The sequence below is a fragment of the Chelonia mydas genome, chromosome 3, assembly GCF_015237465.2.
Source record: "Chelonia mydas isolate rCheMyd1 chromosome 3, rCheMyd1.pri.v2, whole genome shotgun sequence".
NCBI lineage: Eukaryota > Metazoa > Chordata > Testudines > Cheloniidae > Chelonia > Chelonia mydas.
In genome coordinates, this window is record NC_057851.1 from 95,968,849 (window position 1) to 95,983,790 (window position 14,942).

The 14,942-nt window shown below is 41.2% G+C and overlaps 1 protein-coding gene across 6 annotated transcripts in view; it reads left to right on the forward strand.

The window, feature by feature from the left end:
- Positions 1-14,942, forward strand: part of L3MBTL3 (L3MBTL histone methyl-lysine binding protein 3) — a 140,802-nt gene that overhangs the window by 36,546 nt on the left and 89,314 nt on the right. For 5 of the 6 annotated variants that reach the window (XM_037894779.2, XM_027823206.3, XM_043542884.1 and 2 more), the window contains 4 exons: positions 4,277-4,436; positions 5,498-5,636; positions 7,967-8,051; positions 14,036-14,127. In XM_037894779.2, the coding sequence (XP_037750707.1) occupies positions 4,277-4,436; positions 5,498-5,636; positions 7,967-8,051; positions 14,036-14,127 (476 nt within the window). The remainder of the gene's footprint in view (positions 1-4,276; positions 4,437-5,497; positions 5,637-7,966; positions 8,052-14,035; positions 14,128-14,942) is intronic. The other variant, XM_043542885.1, reaches the window with a different exon arrangement.

Consider the following 14,942-nt stretch of genomic DNA (forward strand, 5'->3'; position numbering starts at 1 on the left):
TATGTCCTCAATAAAGGTCCACTTGGCTGCCATTACTGCCTTCCATCCAGGTGTGGAGGGCCAGTTGGTCTTTACCAACCCAGTAGTTGGTCGTTTTCTTAAAGGTCTCGACAGACTATATCCTCATGTGCAATGGCTGATCCTGGCCTGGGACCTTAACCTGGTCCTTTCCAGGCTAATGGGGCCACCCTTTGAACCGCTTGCAATATGTTCTCTGCTTTACCTCTTATATTAAGTGGCATTCCTGGTAGCAATAACTTCTGCTAGGAGGGTGTCTGAGCTCAAGGCTCTAACATCTGAGCCTCCTTGCACTGTGTTTTGCAAGGACAAGGTTCAGCTTAGACCACATCTGGCCTTTCTCCCTAAAGTTGTCTCCCAGTTTCATGTTAATCAGGCTATCTTTCTTCCAGTTTTCTAGCAGAAGCCACATGCAAGCAGCAGGGAGCAAAAACTTCATTCGTTGGATGTTCGCCAGGCGTTAGCCTTCTATATTGAACGGACAAATCCATTTCAAAAGTCTGTTCGTCTATTTGGCACAGTAGCAGACAGAATGAAAGGGCTTCTTGTCTCCTCCCAAAGATTCTCGACATAGATTACTTCTTGTATCTGGGCATGTTACAATCTGGTGAAAATACCTGCCCCTCCACTCCAGCGCACTCCACGAGGGCACAGGCATCGTCAGCGGCCTTCCTGGCCCAGGTTCCAACCCAGGAAATTTGCAGAGCTGCGACGTGGTCCTCAAACCACACCTTTACCTTGCATGACACCTTTACCAAGCAGGCTAGAGATGACGCAGCCTTTGGCAGAGCAGTGCTACAATCAGCGAACCTTTGAGCTCCGACACCGCCTCCAAATTGAGGCTTGGTAATCACCTGCTTGGAATTCACTTGAGCAATCACTCAAAGAAGAAAAGATGGTTACCTACCTCTTGTAACTGTTGTTTTTCGAGATGTGTTGCTCATGTCCATTCCGATACCCGCCCGCTTCCCCGCTGTCGGAGCAAACCGTCAAGAAGGAACTGAGGTGGCAGGTAGGCAGGGCCCTATATTCGGTGCCTTGGAGGCATGACTCCAGGGGGTGCCTGCCCCGGCCCAATGGATACTGCTGGGGGAAAACCTTCTGGCTGCTGTGCACCTGGCGCACATACATCTAATTGGAATGGGCATGAGCAATACAGCTCAAATAACAACAGTTATGAGAGGTAGGTAACTATTTTTTCAGCCTGTTTAGTCCTTTACCTCTCTCCTGAGACTGCCCACTACTATTATTGCTATTAGCCCTTTTAACTGGTGCGATTTTGTTTGATAGATATCTCTTCAGTGTCTATAAGGAACTGAACTGAGAGCACCTGTTCATGTTCCATAAGTAAGGCTACGTTTTAGTCGCAGGTATGTTTAGTAAAAGTCATGGACAGGTCACGGGTAGTAAACAAAAATTCACAGCCCATGACCTGTCCATGGCATTTACTATATACCCTTAACTAAAACTTGTGCCTTGGAGGGCCACGGCTGCTCTGGAGGTGGGCGGCGACCTGGTGCTGGGGGGAAGGTGGGCGGTGGCACGTGGCCCGGGACCCCCCACTGGTACTGGGGCGGCAGCGGCACGTGGCCTGGGACCAATGTCCCCTCTAATTTTTAACAGGCCATGTATGCAAAAAAGTCTTCTGTGCTGCCACCAACCCCCCCGCGCCCCCCCCCCCCCCCAAAAAGCCAAAGCCGGAGTGCGCGCGGTGTTTCGCCATGTGCGCAGGGTTTAAGATCTGTGTGCACGCACACAGCTTAGAGGGAACAGTGGCTGGGACTCCCTGCTGGTGGGGGCGGGGGGAGGCAGGTGGCCCGGGACCCCTGCTTGTGCGGGCGGGAGGATTGGCAGGGCTGTTAGGCTCCCTACCTGGCTCCACATGTACCTGCAGCTCCTAGGGGGAGGGAAGACCAGAGGCTCCGTGCACTGCCCCTGTTATGAGCTGCGGCTCTGCAGCTCCCGTTAGCTGGGAGCCGCGGCCAATGGGAGCTGCAGGGACGGTGCCTGTGGGCAGGGGCAGCATGCAGAGCCTCTTGGCCCCTCCACCTAAGAGCTGCAGGGACATGCCGTCCGCTTCCGGGGAGGCCCCTCCGCCCCATGTAAGCGCTGCGCTGCAGCCCAGCCCCCTGTCCCAGCCCTAAGCCCCCTCCCACATCCAAACTGCCCCAGCAGCGGCTGCCTGATCTGCCAGGGAAGCCCCAGAGCCAGCTGCACCAGCCACTGCAGAAGGTTATGGAGGTCATGGAAAGTCACGGAATCCGTGACTTCCGTAACAGACATGGAGCCTTAACCATAAGCCATGAAGCAACTGGTAACAATTTTCAATTAGTATTGACTTGTGGAAAGTTCATATCTGTGATGTGGAGGTGAGAGACTTGTTATCATAGTATAAGCACTATACCATATGTTGTGGAGTAGATTCTGTCCCTTCTCATAGCTGTGTGATTACAGTTTTGTAATATCAAATGTACACCATCGTGCCCTGCAATATGGTTAACCTAAAACAAATTCTTGCTAGTTAAATCAAGTATGTTCAATGCTTTGTATTGTATTAAGCATACATTTGTGATGAGGATGTACGTCTTACGATGTACCAGATTAGTTTGTTGCAGTATAAAGATATGCTTGCCTCCAGTGCCCATCTAGACCTGCATGACTGGGGGAAGAGATAGTGTATGACGTCACTTAACCACTGAGAACATTGAGCTGTGTAATGCAGCACACCATCCCATTAGTGATGAAGAGCTATCTAGATCCAGGGGTTCATTTGACTGCCCTTTAAAGGAGCGTTCAGTGTTCAAGCAGAAGGAATTGTTTTGCCTTTTGACTTGGAATTTGTCTTTTAAAAGAAGTAAATGGGTTACAAAAAAGTCATATTTAGTTTCCATCAGATAGGTTTCTATTATTAAGTAGTTCCCCTCAATTCTTTTTGAAGCTTCATCTTACCCATAAGTGTAGGCTGCCATGTCAACTAGAAGCCTAGACATTTGGTGCCTAGGCTTATAGATGTCTGAATACCTGAATCTAATGTTGGGAAATTTAGTTGTCCTAATCCAGAGTGATAAGAGGGAAAATGTGTATTTTTTTTCCTCTGGTAGACTACAGGAGTAGTTAGGTACAATCTTTTGGAGAAAAAGGTTGTAATAGAAGAATACCTCGTAGCCTAGGATTTTAGTTACAGAAAAGTGAGTGTTTGTTAAAAGAAAATTTCTCCAAATTTCCTTTTCATAGTTGGCAGTAGTCCCACTAGGCCAGGAATGAGGCATGCTGGCAGGGGGGCAAGGAAAAGTCTGCACAGCTGCTGCCTAGGCTGTACCTGATCAGTGGATAAAGGACCTCAGTCTTCAGTGCAGCTAATGCAACATCTTTCATCAGCACTAAATTCACGCTAAAAAAGATCAGCTAAATGATGGCTTGTGTCATTATGTTAATGCTCTCTTGTGAGGGGGGTTTCCCCTACCCAGGTTGTGAAAGGCCAATTATGTAGCCTGGGTGCACTTGGTAAGTGGGCCAAGCCTAATTAGAAATAAAGCACAGCTGGGGGAGCCCATTTTGGGAGCGAAGACATGGAGGAGAGGAGGTGAGAAGTGCCTGAGAGGGAGAAAGGGAAAAAGACCAGATAGGCTTCTCCAAAGATGAGCTGGAAGCCTGACTCAGAGGGAGCCCTAACAAGCTGTATCCTGAGTAAGGGGAGGAGTATGCCAGCTCCTGGATTGGGAGATTGATCAAACTAGGGAGCAGCAACAGAGGTACTCTTGCGCTGAGGTGACTGCCCCCCAGAGCCCAGCAGGCTGAAAGTTTGGTATGTATACATTTTTATTGGACGTTGATAAAGGTGTCTGTGGCCCGAAAAGGGGCTGGACACTGTATAGTGGTCCGGCCGGAGGGCCGGGACACCCCTATGGCCACAGTAGGCCAAAAGAGGGGAGGGGGCGGTGCAACTGAGGCATAAGTTGCTGCAGCCAGTGAGGAGTGGGTGTGCTGTGGCGGCAACTTTGACACATCTCTCCATTCCATTGATAACAGAAATATAAGGTTAATGGGCATTTATCTTTTGTTGCATGCTAAAACCTGTGTTACTTTTGAAAGCCAGCCCTTTGGAGTGAGGAACAGTGACCCATCATGGATGATAGCCATAGTCAGTGGCATAAGTAGAACCTTCCCTTTGCTTGGCAAGGTCTGTTCTGTGGTTAGAAATTTCTTACTTTTTGTACTGTAGCTTGGAGAACTTACTCTTTTTCCTTTCACTGTGCAGCCTTTTCAGAAAAGACTGGGATTCCCCTGAAGTTGAAGGAAGCTACGAAAGTGGATGGGCTTATTTTCTGTGAAAACTGTTATCACGATGATACCACAGAAGAGTTTGTTCCTGAAGGGAAATTTTGCAGCCAGAAATGTGCACATCACATCAAAAACAAGTAGGTGCTATTATAAAGCATACACTCAAGTAATATGACATGCACGCAGCATGATGAGAGAGAATATTGGGATAAAACAGTAGTGGGGTCAGGTGGGGTGAGAATGAGGCAACCTAGTCTCTGAATTTTCTGATTTTTAATTCTCAATCATTCATATCTACTTATAATTTTGTCCCAAATATTTATAGAATATGAGAGCTTGAGTCTTGTGTAATGCAAGTGTTGAAGACTTTGTTAGTTGCACAGAAAATACTGTCTTTTACCGTTGAACACAAACAGTGAAGAACTCATCTCTGGTCTGCATGAGTCAGTGTCAGACTCACACAATGTTTCATAATCACTAGAATTAGGATGCTCAGCGATTAGATGGTTGGTGTGGTTAGTTAATTATTTAAATGCAAAAGCTACATTACATATGACAAACTCCAACCTGTGACAGTTTCTCTGTTCTTTCCATTTCAGCGGTGCACTAATGCAGCTCATCACATCACAAATGAAGATTTCTGATTACATGCTCATTGTGAATTGTACATTTCACTAGGGCAATTTGACATCTATGTTCTAAAGCATTTTTTGTCATTTTTAAGTAATTGCTTCAAAGCTGTCTGTTTTTTGGTTGCTTGACTGACAATTTATGCCGTTACATATCAGCTTATTCCAAATAGATTTGTCAGTCATAATAATTACTAGTTTTTTCCTTTCTTTAAACTGCCCTGCAGTCTTAAGCATTTCAAAAGAATTGCTTCTTTATGAGTTTTGATGCCAGGCGGGAAAGACACATTGTTTTAAACATGCAGAATCTGTTCAATATAGGGTGACAGCTTTCCTTTTGCAATTACCGGTGTATGTCTTCTGTGTTAACTTTTGACAACTGTCATTTTCAGTAGTAGCTGTAAGAATATATTTTGAATGATACCCAGGGACCTACAAGCACTTGGATTTTCTTATCATTCCCTATCATTCAGGGTAGTTGCCTTTTCCTAATTCTTCCACTTAAGTTCATGGAAGCAAGAGTTGAATTGTTGTAGGTTCTTATGTCACCATGTTTTTTCTCATGACAGAGAACCGAAGGAGGATAAAGATAGTGTGGAATGCAGTGAGGAAGATGATTCTAAAGGGACTCGGAAAAGAAAAACAAAATTACCTCTGAAAGAAGAGTGCAAAGAAGATGGAGAAGACAAGAAAGAGAAGGATGAAACTGTTAGTATGCTTCATAAACCTAATCCCGCAGTTAACTTCAGCAGCAGTTTTGCCTTACGTAGAGGAGGTAGCATTTAGCCTAATTTGGTTAACCAGTGTGCACTTTTATAGCATAATAGTGGGACTTGCAACATCTCAGCTGGGCACCAGTTTCTGATGTTTCAATTTTTATGTTCTTTCTAGAGTGCAGTGCATTCTGGGGTGCATAGCTCCAACACGGCCAAAATTTCAGTTGAAAAATATATAACTGAGGAATCTATTAAACTATGCATAATTAGTAATTCAGCTATCACTTTTCTGTTGTTCCTCTTTCCCCTTTTTTAGAAAGAAACAAAAAAGGAAATTAAATGACTGGAATGTGCTTAAGACAGTGTTGTTGTTGGAACATTAAGTACAGAAAAGTAAGGAAATTAGAATATACAGTTTCTACAACAATCATTACTTGCATTGCACATAAAGTGATGCATGGAAGTTAATAGCTTGTTTGCAAGAGAATCATATTACAATTATGGGAAACATAAGTTCAATTTTCTTGATTTTTATTAAATACAAAATCTCTGCCGGAGTATTGCTCTGATGTCTGTCTTTTCATTTAACAGGATTTTCTTTGATCCAATCACAATTTTTTTATTTTTTTTATTTTATTTTATTTTATTTTATTTTTATTTTCATCATTATGAGTAGGGGAAGGTGAATCTCAAACACTTTCGGTTCTTTCTTAGGGTACTGGCTTATGGCTAACAATGAAGGGCACCTCCATAGAAAGTAATGCAGATATTAAAGTCTAGTAGCAACTCCTGGGTGAAAAAGATTAGAAATTGGGCCAGAATCATCCATGGTATAATATATCGGGGATGAATTTGGCCCATTGTGTCCAGGAAATGATCCAGATAATTAAAAAAAATATTCTGCAGAGAGCCACAGTTTGTGAAATTGTATTTAGTATAGATAAAGAAATAACCAGTAAGTTACTTTACACAGTCCCTGTCCTAATCTCTCTATTTTGATCTCTTCAGAATGAATATATTTTTGCTTAAAGCCACAGCAGTTTTTCACATTTCTTTGATTACTGTGTCACTTTGTTAATTCGCATCATGTCACCATCTTCTTGGTAGTCTCATTGTCTTTGACCTATTTTAGCTATGCTTTAATACTGCCTTTGGTTTCTAGATACTTGACCTGTATTGTTGTGGTGCAGTTCTTACTATGCTGTGTTGCTGATGTTTCCAGGCATGAGTAAAATTACTCCCACAGCTTTCTGGCCTTCAGGAGAGCACATGGGTCTCCGCTAGGGTTATGCCTGCTTACTCTGTAATAGGTTTCAGAGTAGCAGCCATGTTAGTCTGTTTTCGCAAAAAGAAAAGGAGTACTTGTGGCACCTTAGAGACTAACCAATTTATTTGAGCATAAGCTTTCGTGAGCTACAGCTCACTTCATCGGATGCATTCAGTGGAAAATACAGTGGGGAGATTTATATACACAGAGAACATGAAACAATGGGTGTTACCATACACACTGTAACCAGAGTGATCACTTAAGGTGAGCTATTACCAGCAGGAGAGCGGGGTGGGGGGGGGGGGTGAACGGGGGACGACACCTTTTGTAGTGATAATCAAGGTGGGCCATTTCCAGCAGTTGACAAGAAGGTCTGAGGAACAGTGGGGGGGTGGGATAAACATGAGGAAATAGTTTTACTTTATGTAATGAGGTGATTATCACTACAAAGGGTCTCTTCCCCCCCCCCCCCCCCCGCTCTCCTGCTGGCTTCATTGCCTTCCTACTGCAGCAGTCTCTCAAATGAATCCCTGAACTACGTGGGACGTTAGCAAAACTATTGATGCACAAATAATAAGTAAAAAGGAGCTGTGTCAGTTTATGTTTCATAAGGAACTTGAAAGGGAAAAAATAGTTTGACATCTGGACAAGGCTAAAATTGTTAGAGGAAGAACTTTTATTTTTATGTATGTATGTATTTAAAGAGGTGAGAACAGTGGAGAATGCCAGCTGGCTCCAGCTGGCAATCAGCCTGCTCTGAAGAGTCTGTGATCTGGAACCTCCACAACTCATACAATGACAACTGGTTTTAAAGAGCTTGAGTTCCAGAGTGTGATGGCCCTTTGAATTGTCCATAGCTCTTAGAGTGTTTGCTGGGACTATTCCTTTATTTTATTTTTTTTATTTACCATTAGAAATTTACAGCTTGAAGTTTGATATTAAAGAGCTACAACAATAACTGTTTTAATAAATGTAAAAACCATGGATATGTTCTTTTAGCTTTAATGGACTGCAAAACTAATAAAAATATTAAATTCCTAAATTTTGTAATCTAGGAGGAGAATCATGAAGGGAGGATACTGAGAGTCTCTCAGAGAGCCAGAAGAAAAAGAAAAGGTGATATGGCCATTTTAAAGCAACGTAAGTTGAAATTAGCGAGTGGGGGGAACTGTCTGTTGAGAACTGTGGTTTTTATAGAACTGGATTTATATTCTCTAATTCTACCATTTAAATTATTTATAACAATTATGATATTTTTAGTGGATTAAAGGTAATTGTGAGGAAAGTAGCCAACACTTGGAGCCTGATTCTCTCTCTTTTACACTAAGGATATGTCTACACTGCAATGTAAGCCCAGAATTAGTGGGACTTGAGTCAGCTGACCTGTGTTAGGGCACCCTGGGCTTGAACGTCTGTATTAAATTTTAACGCTATGTTTCTAACCCGTGCTCAGACCTAGGGCTCTGACATCCACACTGCAGTGCACAGACCCGATTCAAAGTAACCATGTCATAGAGTTCCTAGCATCCCCTTCCACCACGAGAGGCCTCTCTAGCCCTAGGACCTTGGTGCACTGTGGGAAAACTTCACTGCCTGCCCTGGACATTATTAGGAAGCAGCTTGCTTTGAAAAAGTCTTGATCAGTTCGCTCTCCATTGCAAACCCAGGGGCCTTTCTGATAGTGTCCAAATCAGTGATCAGAAGAGAATGGGTTAACACTGACCTGAGCTGGATGGATTGCAGATTGTTGGGATAGAGAGGATTAAGGAAGTTGTCCCATGGAATTATGAGATACTTCTGTTTGACTACTGGGACCCAAGTCAAGCAGAGCTGTGTCTATGCTGCAAAGCAATAGGATCCCGGCTTAACTCGAGCTCAGACTCTCCAGCCCTGCAGGGTCCTGGGACCCTGATCCAAGTCCTGGGCTAGCGCAGTTGCAGCATGGATGCAAGGGAAGCTAGGCTTGAGCCTGAGCTCAAGCGCGGGCTTACGTTGCCATGTAGACGTACCCTAAGACCCCTTTACATGACTTTGGCAATGTGAAGATGCTTGTAGTAGGCATCAATATAATGCATTTTAAGGCTCCTTCATGCTGCCTTAGTGTAAATGAGAAGCAGACCCATTGATATGCTGGATAAATAGGATTGCTCCTTTCACTTTTACAGTCATTCAAGAATGTGCATTTAGCAGAAGTAACTGTTTACAACTACAATATAGGTAGGCTTGGCAGAATTTGATTTTTATTTTTTATAATTTTGATGGATAATATTTATTTTTAAGCATTTTTTCTATTTTTATTGGGTTAAATTTTTACAGTTGTGAGAAATTATAGGGGGGATCAGATAAAAATGGAGTCAGACAATTATTTAATGACAGTAGACCAGGGTGGATTTGATTGAAATCACTAGTCAGGAAGGCTCGATTTAATCATGGATTTCTACATAAAAGTGCATTCTTGTTGGTTGTTAAACCTTAATATATATTCTTCACAACCTAGAGATAGATGATGTAGCATTCATTTTTAGAAGGTACACACTATACATTTTTAAAATGATTTATTTAGAAAACTTTTCAGATTAGTTTTATAGCTATATCAGAAATGAATGATTGTTTGGTTATTTCATTTACCAAAGGTAATTGAAGCAGATATTTATGAAGTCATTGGGAGGTGAACTATCTCCAATTCAACAGGTTAATAATTAATATTTGGAGGATTTTCTTGCCATGCTGTATTAGGAGGAGAACATCATCAGAGAGACATTTAAATTGTTTTATTTAACTAAAACAACAGTGTTATGTATTCTGGATTTTTTTCTTCACAGCAAACATATAATATTTTAACAAAACAAGCATATGAATTTTTGAATGTAGTTAAACATTCAAGTTTTTTAAAATCAGGTTTGTTTTTGTTAAAATTGTTTGTAACTGAAATAGTTAAATGAAATATTTAAAAAAAAAAATTGACTGCCAGCCAGGTCATGAGAAACGTAAGATATTGGCTTCTGCCGCTAACTCAGTCATCTTCACCTTCATTTTCCTATTTGTTCATAATCTGGAAAAGAAAAACAAGCTTTTTCAGGTCCCAAACAATTTCTCAATTTGGAATGAATTGGTCCAAAGGAAGAAAATATTCTTTCTACAACGGCAGAAGAAGCTACTGCTGTTAAAAGTGAGATTAAGTGACTTCCACCAGTTCACTGATGTGACTTTCTTTAAAACATCATCATCAAACATATATTTCTTGACTGGTTCACCCTTAGCTCTGAAGTTTATTATAGTTGGCATTATGGAGGGATGATTGCTGGACGTCCATGTCATAGCCAACTCCTCTTCTTCAGCAGTTAAGGTTTGACCCTGGTACCGAATATTTGCAAGAAAATGAGCTGGAGATAGTGCGTGTCCCATTCTTTTTTTAATGCTTGTAATTTAACTCTGTCGTTGCATATTTCTCTTTTTAAGATCTCACTCAGTTCCGTCCAAATTTCAACAGCATCAGCAACAAAACAGCTATTTCCCTGCATTTTGTTCAAGGCTACAGAAATAGGCTTCAGGGTACTCAGCATGTCTTCAACATTTCTCTTAAGCTCTATGTTGAGAACCTTGGCGCTGACAGTGCCATCTTTTTTTTTTTTTCACGATTTTCTTCACAAACTGTCATCAGATTAGGCCAGTTATAGGTATAGTGCTCAGAACAGTCCACTACTGAGTTCCATCGCATGTCTTGTGGGAGAGTTAGCTTGGTTCCTCCCCCTTGTTTCAGAGCAGCTGCTGCAAAGTGGTTGTTATGGAAATATTTTACAATTTCAACATTAGCCTTTATTTCTGGAACACTGAAGTCTTTGGCTAGGAGGTGCATCAAATGAGCACTGCGACTGCATGTTATTAGCTTGGGACTCTCTTCTAAATTTCTTATCTTTGATACATTTGCAGCATTGTCTGTGACCAAGCTGCGTACTAGACATTTGCATTTTTTTTCACAGTTTGTTATAGCTTTTACTGCTACTTCTTGTAAGTATTCTGCTGTATGTGCATTTCCTGATGTATCCATTGGTTCTGTAAGGAAGACATTCCCTTCTTCTGTTGTCACACAAGCACATACAACAGGATCATTTTGGACGTTGCTCCACCCATCAAGACTTAGGTTAACAATTTTACCCTCTAGACCTTTTGCACACTGCTCAGTTTCTCTTTCATACACTTTATCCAGCAATTTGCCTGCGACATCTGCTCTGTTGGGTGGACTGTATCCTGTTCTTAATGACTGAACCATGTTAATGAAGTGTGGGTTCTCAATCATATGGAAAGGAGAGTTTGTTGCATAAACAAAAAAGGCAATTTTTTCATCACCTCTTTTTGTAATATGCTGGTTCGTATCACAAACTTATCTATGATTGTTTCTGGATGATGGAGATTTTTTTTTTTCTTTTTGCTACAGATGATATACTGTGGCTATGTGAAATACATGATGTGACTGCAACACTGTCATTGGCAGATAACTCTGAAACTATAGGAAATGATGGTGATCTTGAAGGTGGATAGTCTTCAGAATCCTGTATGTTGAGGATGGATTCTCCTAAACAAAATAAGTCAATGCAGTTATTTAATTATTACCATACCTTATTACCATATCTGGTAATTACTGCTCATTTAGTATTACTCATTGCATTCACTGACACTACTTTAAAGGTGAAATTGTAAAAGGAAGATCTGCCTATTTCACCTATTTTATTTTTTATCACAACTGCATCTAAAACGATAGTATCCAGTAGCTCCAGGCCAATGGGGGGCTGCGGGAAGTGGCGCGGGCCAAGGGATGTGTTGGCCGCCCTTCCCACAGCCCCCATTGGCCTGGAGCGGCAAACTGCGGCACCTGTGGACGTGGCAGGTAGACAAACCGGTCCGGCCTGGCGGGGGCTTTCCCTGAACAAGTGGTGGACCGGCTTTGAGAACCACTGTTCTAGACTGAGCATTGGGTAGATAGAAAGGTTAACCTAAATAATCTGTACAAAAGCCCCTAGAACCCCAGAAGACTGGGTCCCTAATCCATGAACTATTGGAACTCATTTACAAAACTTTTCTTAAACATTACATGAACATATTGTCTCATACATTAGAATTAGAATTTATAAGCCCTATTCCATGATGAGATATCTTTGAGCTATAATGTATCTTAATTAAAACTATCTTTAGATAGGTTTTTTCCCTCAAAAAGCATTTTATCAAACAAATTAGATTTAAATTAAAAAAATCCGATTTTTTGATGTTTTTTTTAAATAATTGATTTTTATCCACCCTGCTGTAGACTTTGAGTCAAAAAGTTATAATCATTAAAACCCAAATTGTCAACATAACGTCAAAATATGCAAAGTAAATATCCTTAAATCCAACTAATAAGTTCTCAAACAGCATTTTTATTATTTTACCTACCTACAAATTTCGATTTTCATTTGAAATATCTTTTGTTGTTGTGTAGTTACACAGATAAAGTGGTGTCTACTGACATTTACTGATGAAAATCTAATCCTTCCAAGCCTAAGTATGTGCATGAAATTTAGATTCATTTATGGAAATGTTGAGGAATAATTGCTACAATCAGTCCAAAGGGTCGTATTCCACTCAAAGCAGCACAACAAAGTATTTTTAAATGAGTGCAGTTATTTCAGTCCATTAACATGGTAGATATTTTTAGGAAAATCAGCAGTTGTTGTGTGTCAGTGATGCACCACCAGAAACCTGCATATGGCCCTTCAAGATAGTTCTTGTGATAGACTGTGAACCCATATTGAATGAGGCTCCATTAGCAGCAGCTGACTGGCCACTAACAAACAGAAAGCCTAAAGTAGCTCTGCTACCCACCAGGGAGCTGAGCCATGCAAACCAACAAAGGCACCTGGAGTGCAGAAGAGCCATGGGTGACACAACAGTAATTTACTGCTGAAGATTTTAAGTGTTATTTATGCAGACATTTGTTCCAAAGCTGAGACTGTGTGAGTGGTATGATAAAGGAGGAACGCTGGTTTGCTGATGGAAATGCTGCTGTTCACTGGCAGAATGATCTGTGCACATTTCTATAGTTTATTTAATTGAAGTGTGGTTTCAGCAAAAGGATTTTGAAAGAAGGTTATGATTTTAGATTCAGAAGCAAGAATTTTAATCTGTTATTGTTAGACAACACATCTACAGATCTAAGTTCAAATATGGTTTAAATCACAAAATGAGCAAATGAACAAAATGAGTTTGTATTAGTCCCAAACAGTTTCTGTACTCCGAACACTTACCCATAATTGGGGGTATTGCTTGTTTTCTTCAGGAGGAGCCCAGAACAGATGTAGATTATGCAGATCTAAATTATATAAATGTTAAAATAATTAGGCTATAATTGATGATGTTAGTTATTTCTGTTGTGGTATTTCTGCCCAGTCAGGATTAGGGCAGCACTGTGCTAGGCACTGCGCAAACTGTCCCTGCCCCAGTGAGCTTACAGTCTAAAATGACAAGTTATATATGCTGCAGGGGTGAAGAAGGCAAAGGCCAGAAGTGAGGTATGTGAGCAAAACTGCCAATTATATGACAAAGCTTGTGAGGCATCTGTCTTCAGCGTTCCTGGGTTTTGCTATGCTGTTAGTTGCTTGCTTCCCCCTTTGAGTGATTGTCCACATATATCTTGTCCACTGTTGGTGCACAAGCTCCCAGGGCATTCAAGCCAGAGACTCTTGGCCATCGGTACCTACTCGGCAGCACTTGCACCCTTATGCCTCCAACTGAGGATATAAAGGGCAGGCCCGCTCCAGCCCGCTCTGTAGTTCTTTCTTAACCACTCATGGCTGTGAGTCAGAGCTTGCAATGACTGCTGTGTTGCTTCACTGTTGTATTCTTGTCAGGGTAAATAGTAGTTAGTCTTGTCTGTAAATAGTAGTTAGCAATTTAATAAGGTCGTTAGTAGAGTAGTAGTTTTTGAATAGATTTTCTGAATTAAGTCCTGAGAAATTAAATACATGTATATTACAAAATAGAAATTTGAAACACACATCATTTTTTTTCTTTTGATTTTGCTTTCTTTGAGAAGTCAACAATTCAATAATTTTGCAAAAATATTTATTTTAACATTGTATGTTTCTTCACAGCTTTATATTCTAAAGGAAAGAAACCATGGTGCTGGGCTTCATATTTGGAGGAAGAAAAGGCTACAGCAGCACCTACTAAGCTTTTTAAAGAGGTATGTTTTCTTCTGAAACTCAAGATAATCATCCATTACCATGAAATTCGTAAGGTAGAATAACCAGAATATAAAGACTTTTGTAAGTTCTCAGTTTGCTCTGAGGGAAGTCTGACAATGGTTAAAGTAACAGATTTCCTTAAATAGTCATGAAGAGTGTGAGGTCACCTTTTGCCCAGCTTTTCTCAGTGAATTAATGATAACTCATAAATCTGACTGTTGTTATCCTATGAAACCTACACTGAATATAGGATTCAGGCTGTTTTAAATCTCTCTGCTCATTTCTGCACATTTCCAAGATCTGGACTTTTCTCTCTGTTCACATAGCTAAAACTCTGATCCAGGCCCCCCTTTTCTCATTCTTGACTTCTGCAGTCTCTTCCTTTTGGGACTTTCCAGATGACTTGTTCTCCTTACATCCCTTCACAAGTCTGTTACAAAGATCATCTTCCTGGCTTGTTGCTCTGACTTTGCAACCCTCAGTGACTCCTCCTTTTTCACTGTATCAAACACAACATGGCTTAGTCCTGTCCTACTTATCATCTTGTTGGGTGCCAAAATATCAACTTCTGCTTCTCCTTTGCCAACTATGCTAACCTTTGTCACCCATCTGTCTAGTTCCCCGTCAAACAACTTAGTGCTTTCTCCCATGGCATACGTTTTTGCATGGGAGGGAGTTCCCAATAAAAATCCACAAAGCCTGTATATTGTCCTCGTTCAGATCCCTCCTTAAAACTCACCTTTGGTTGTGATGCTTGCAAAACACTTGAAAATGTCTAGGCAGCTGGTATACTGTGATTACTGCTGCTTATTCT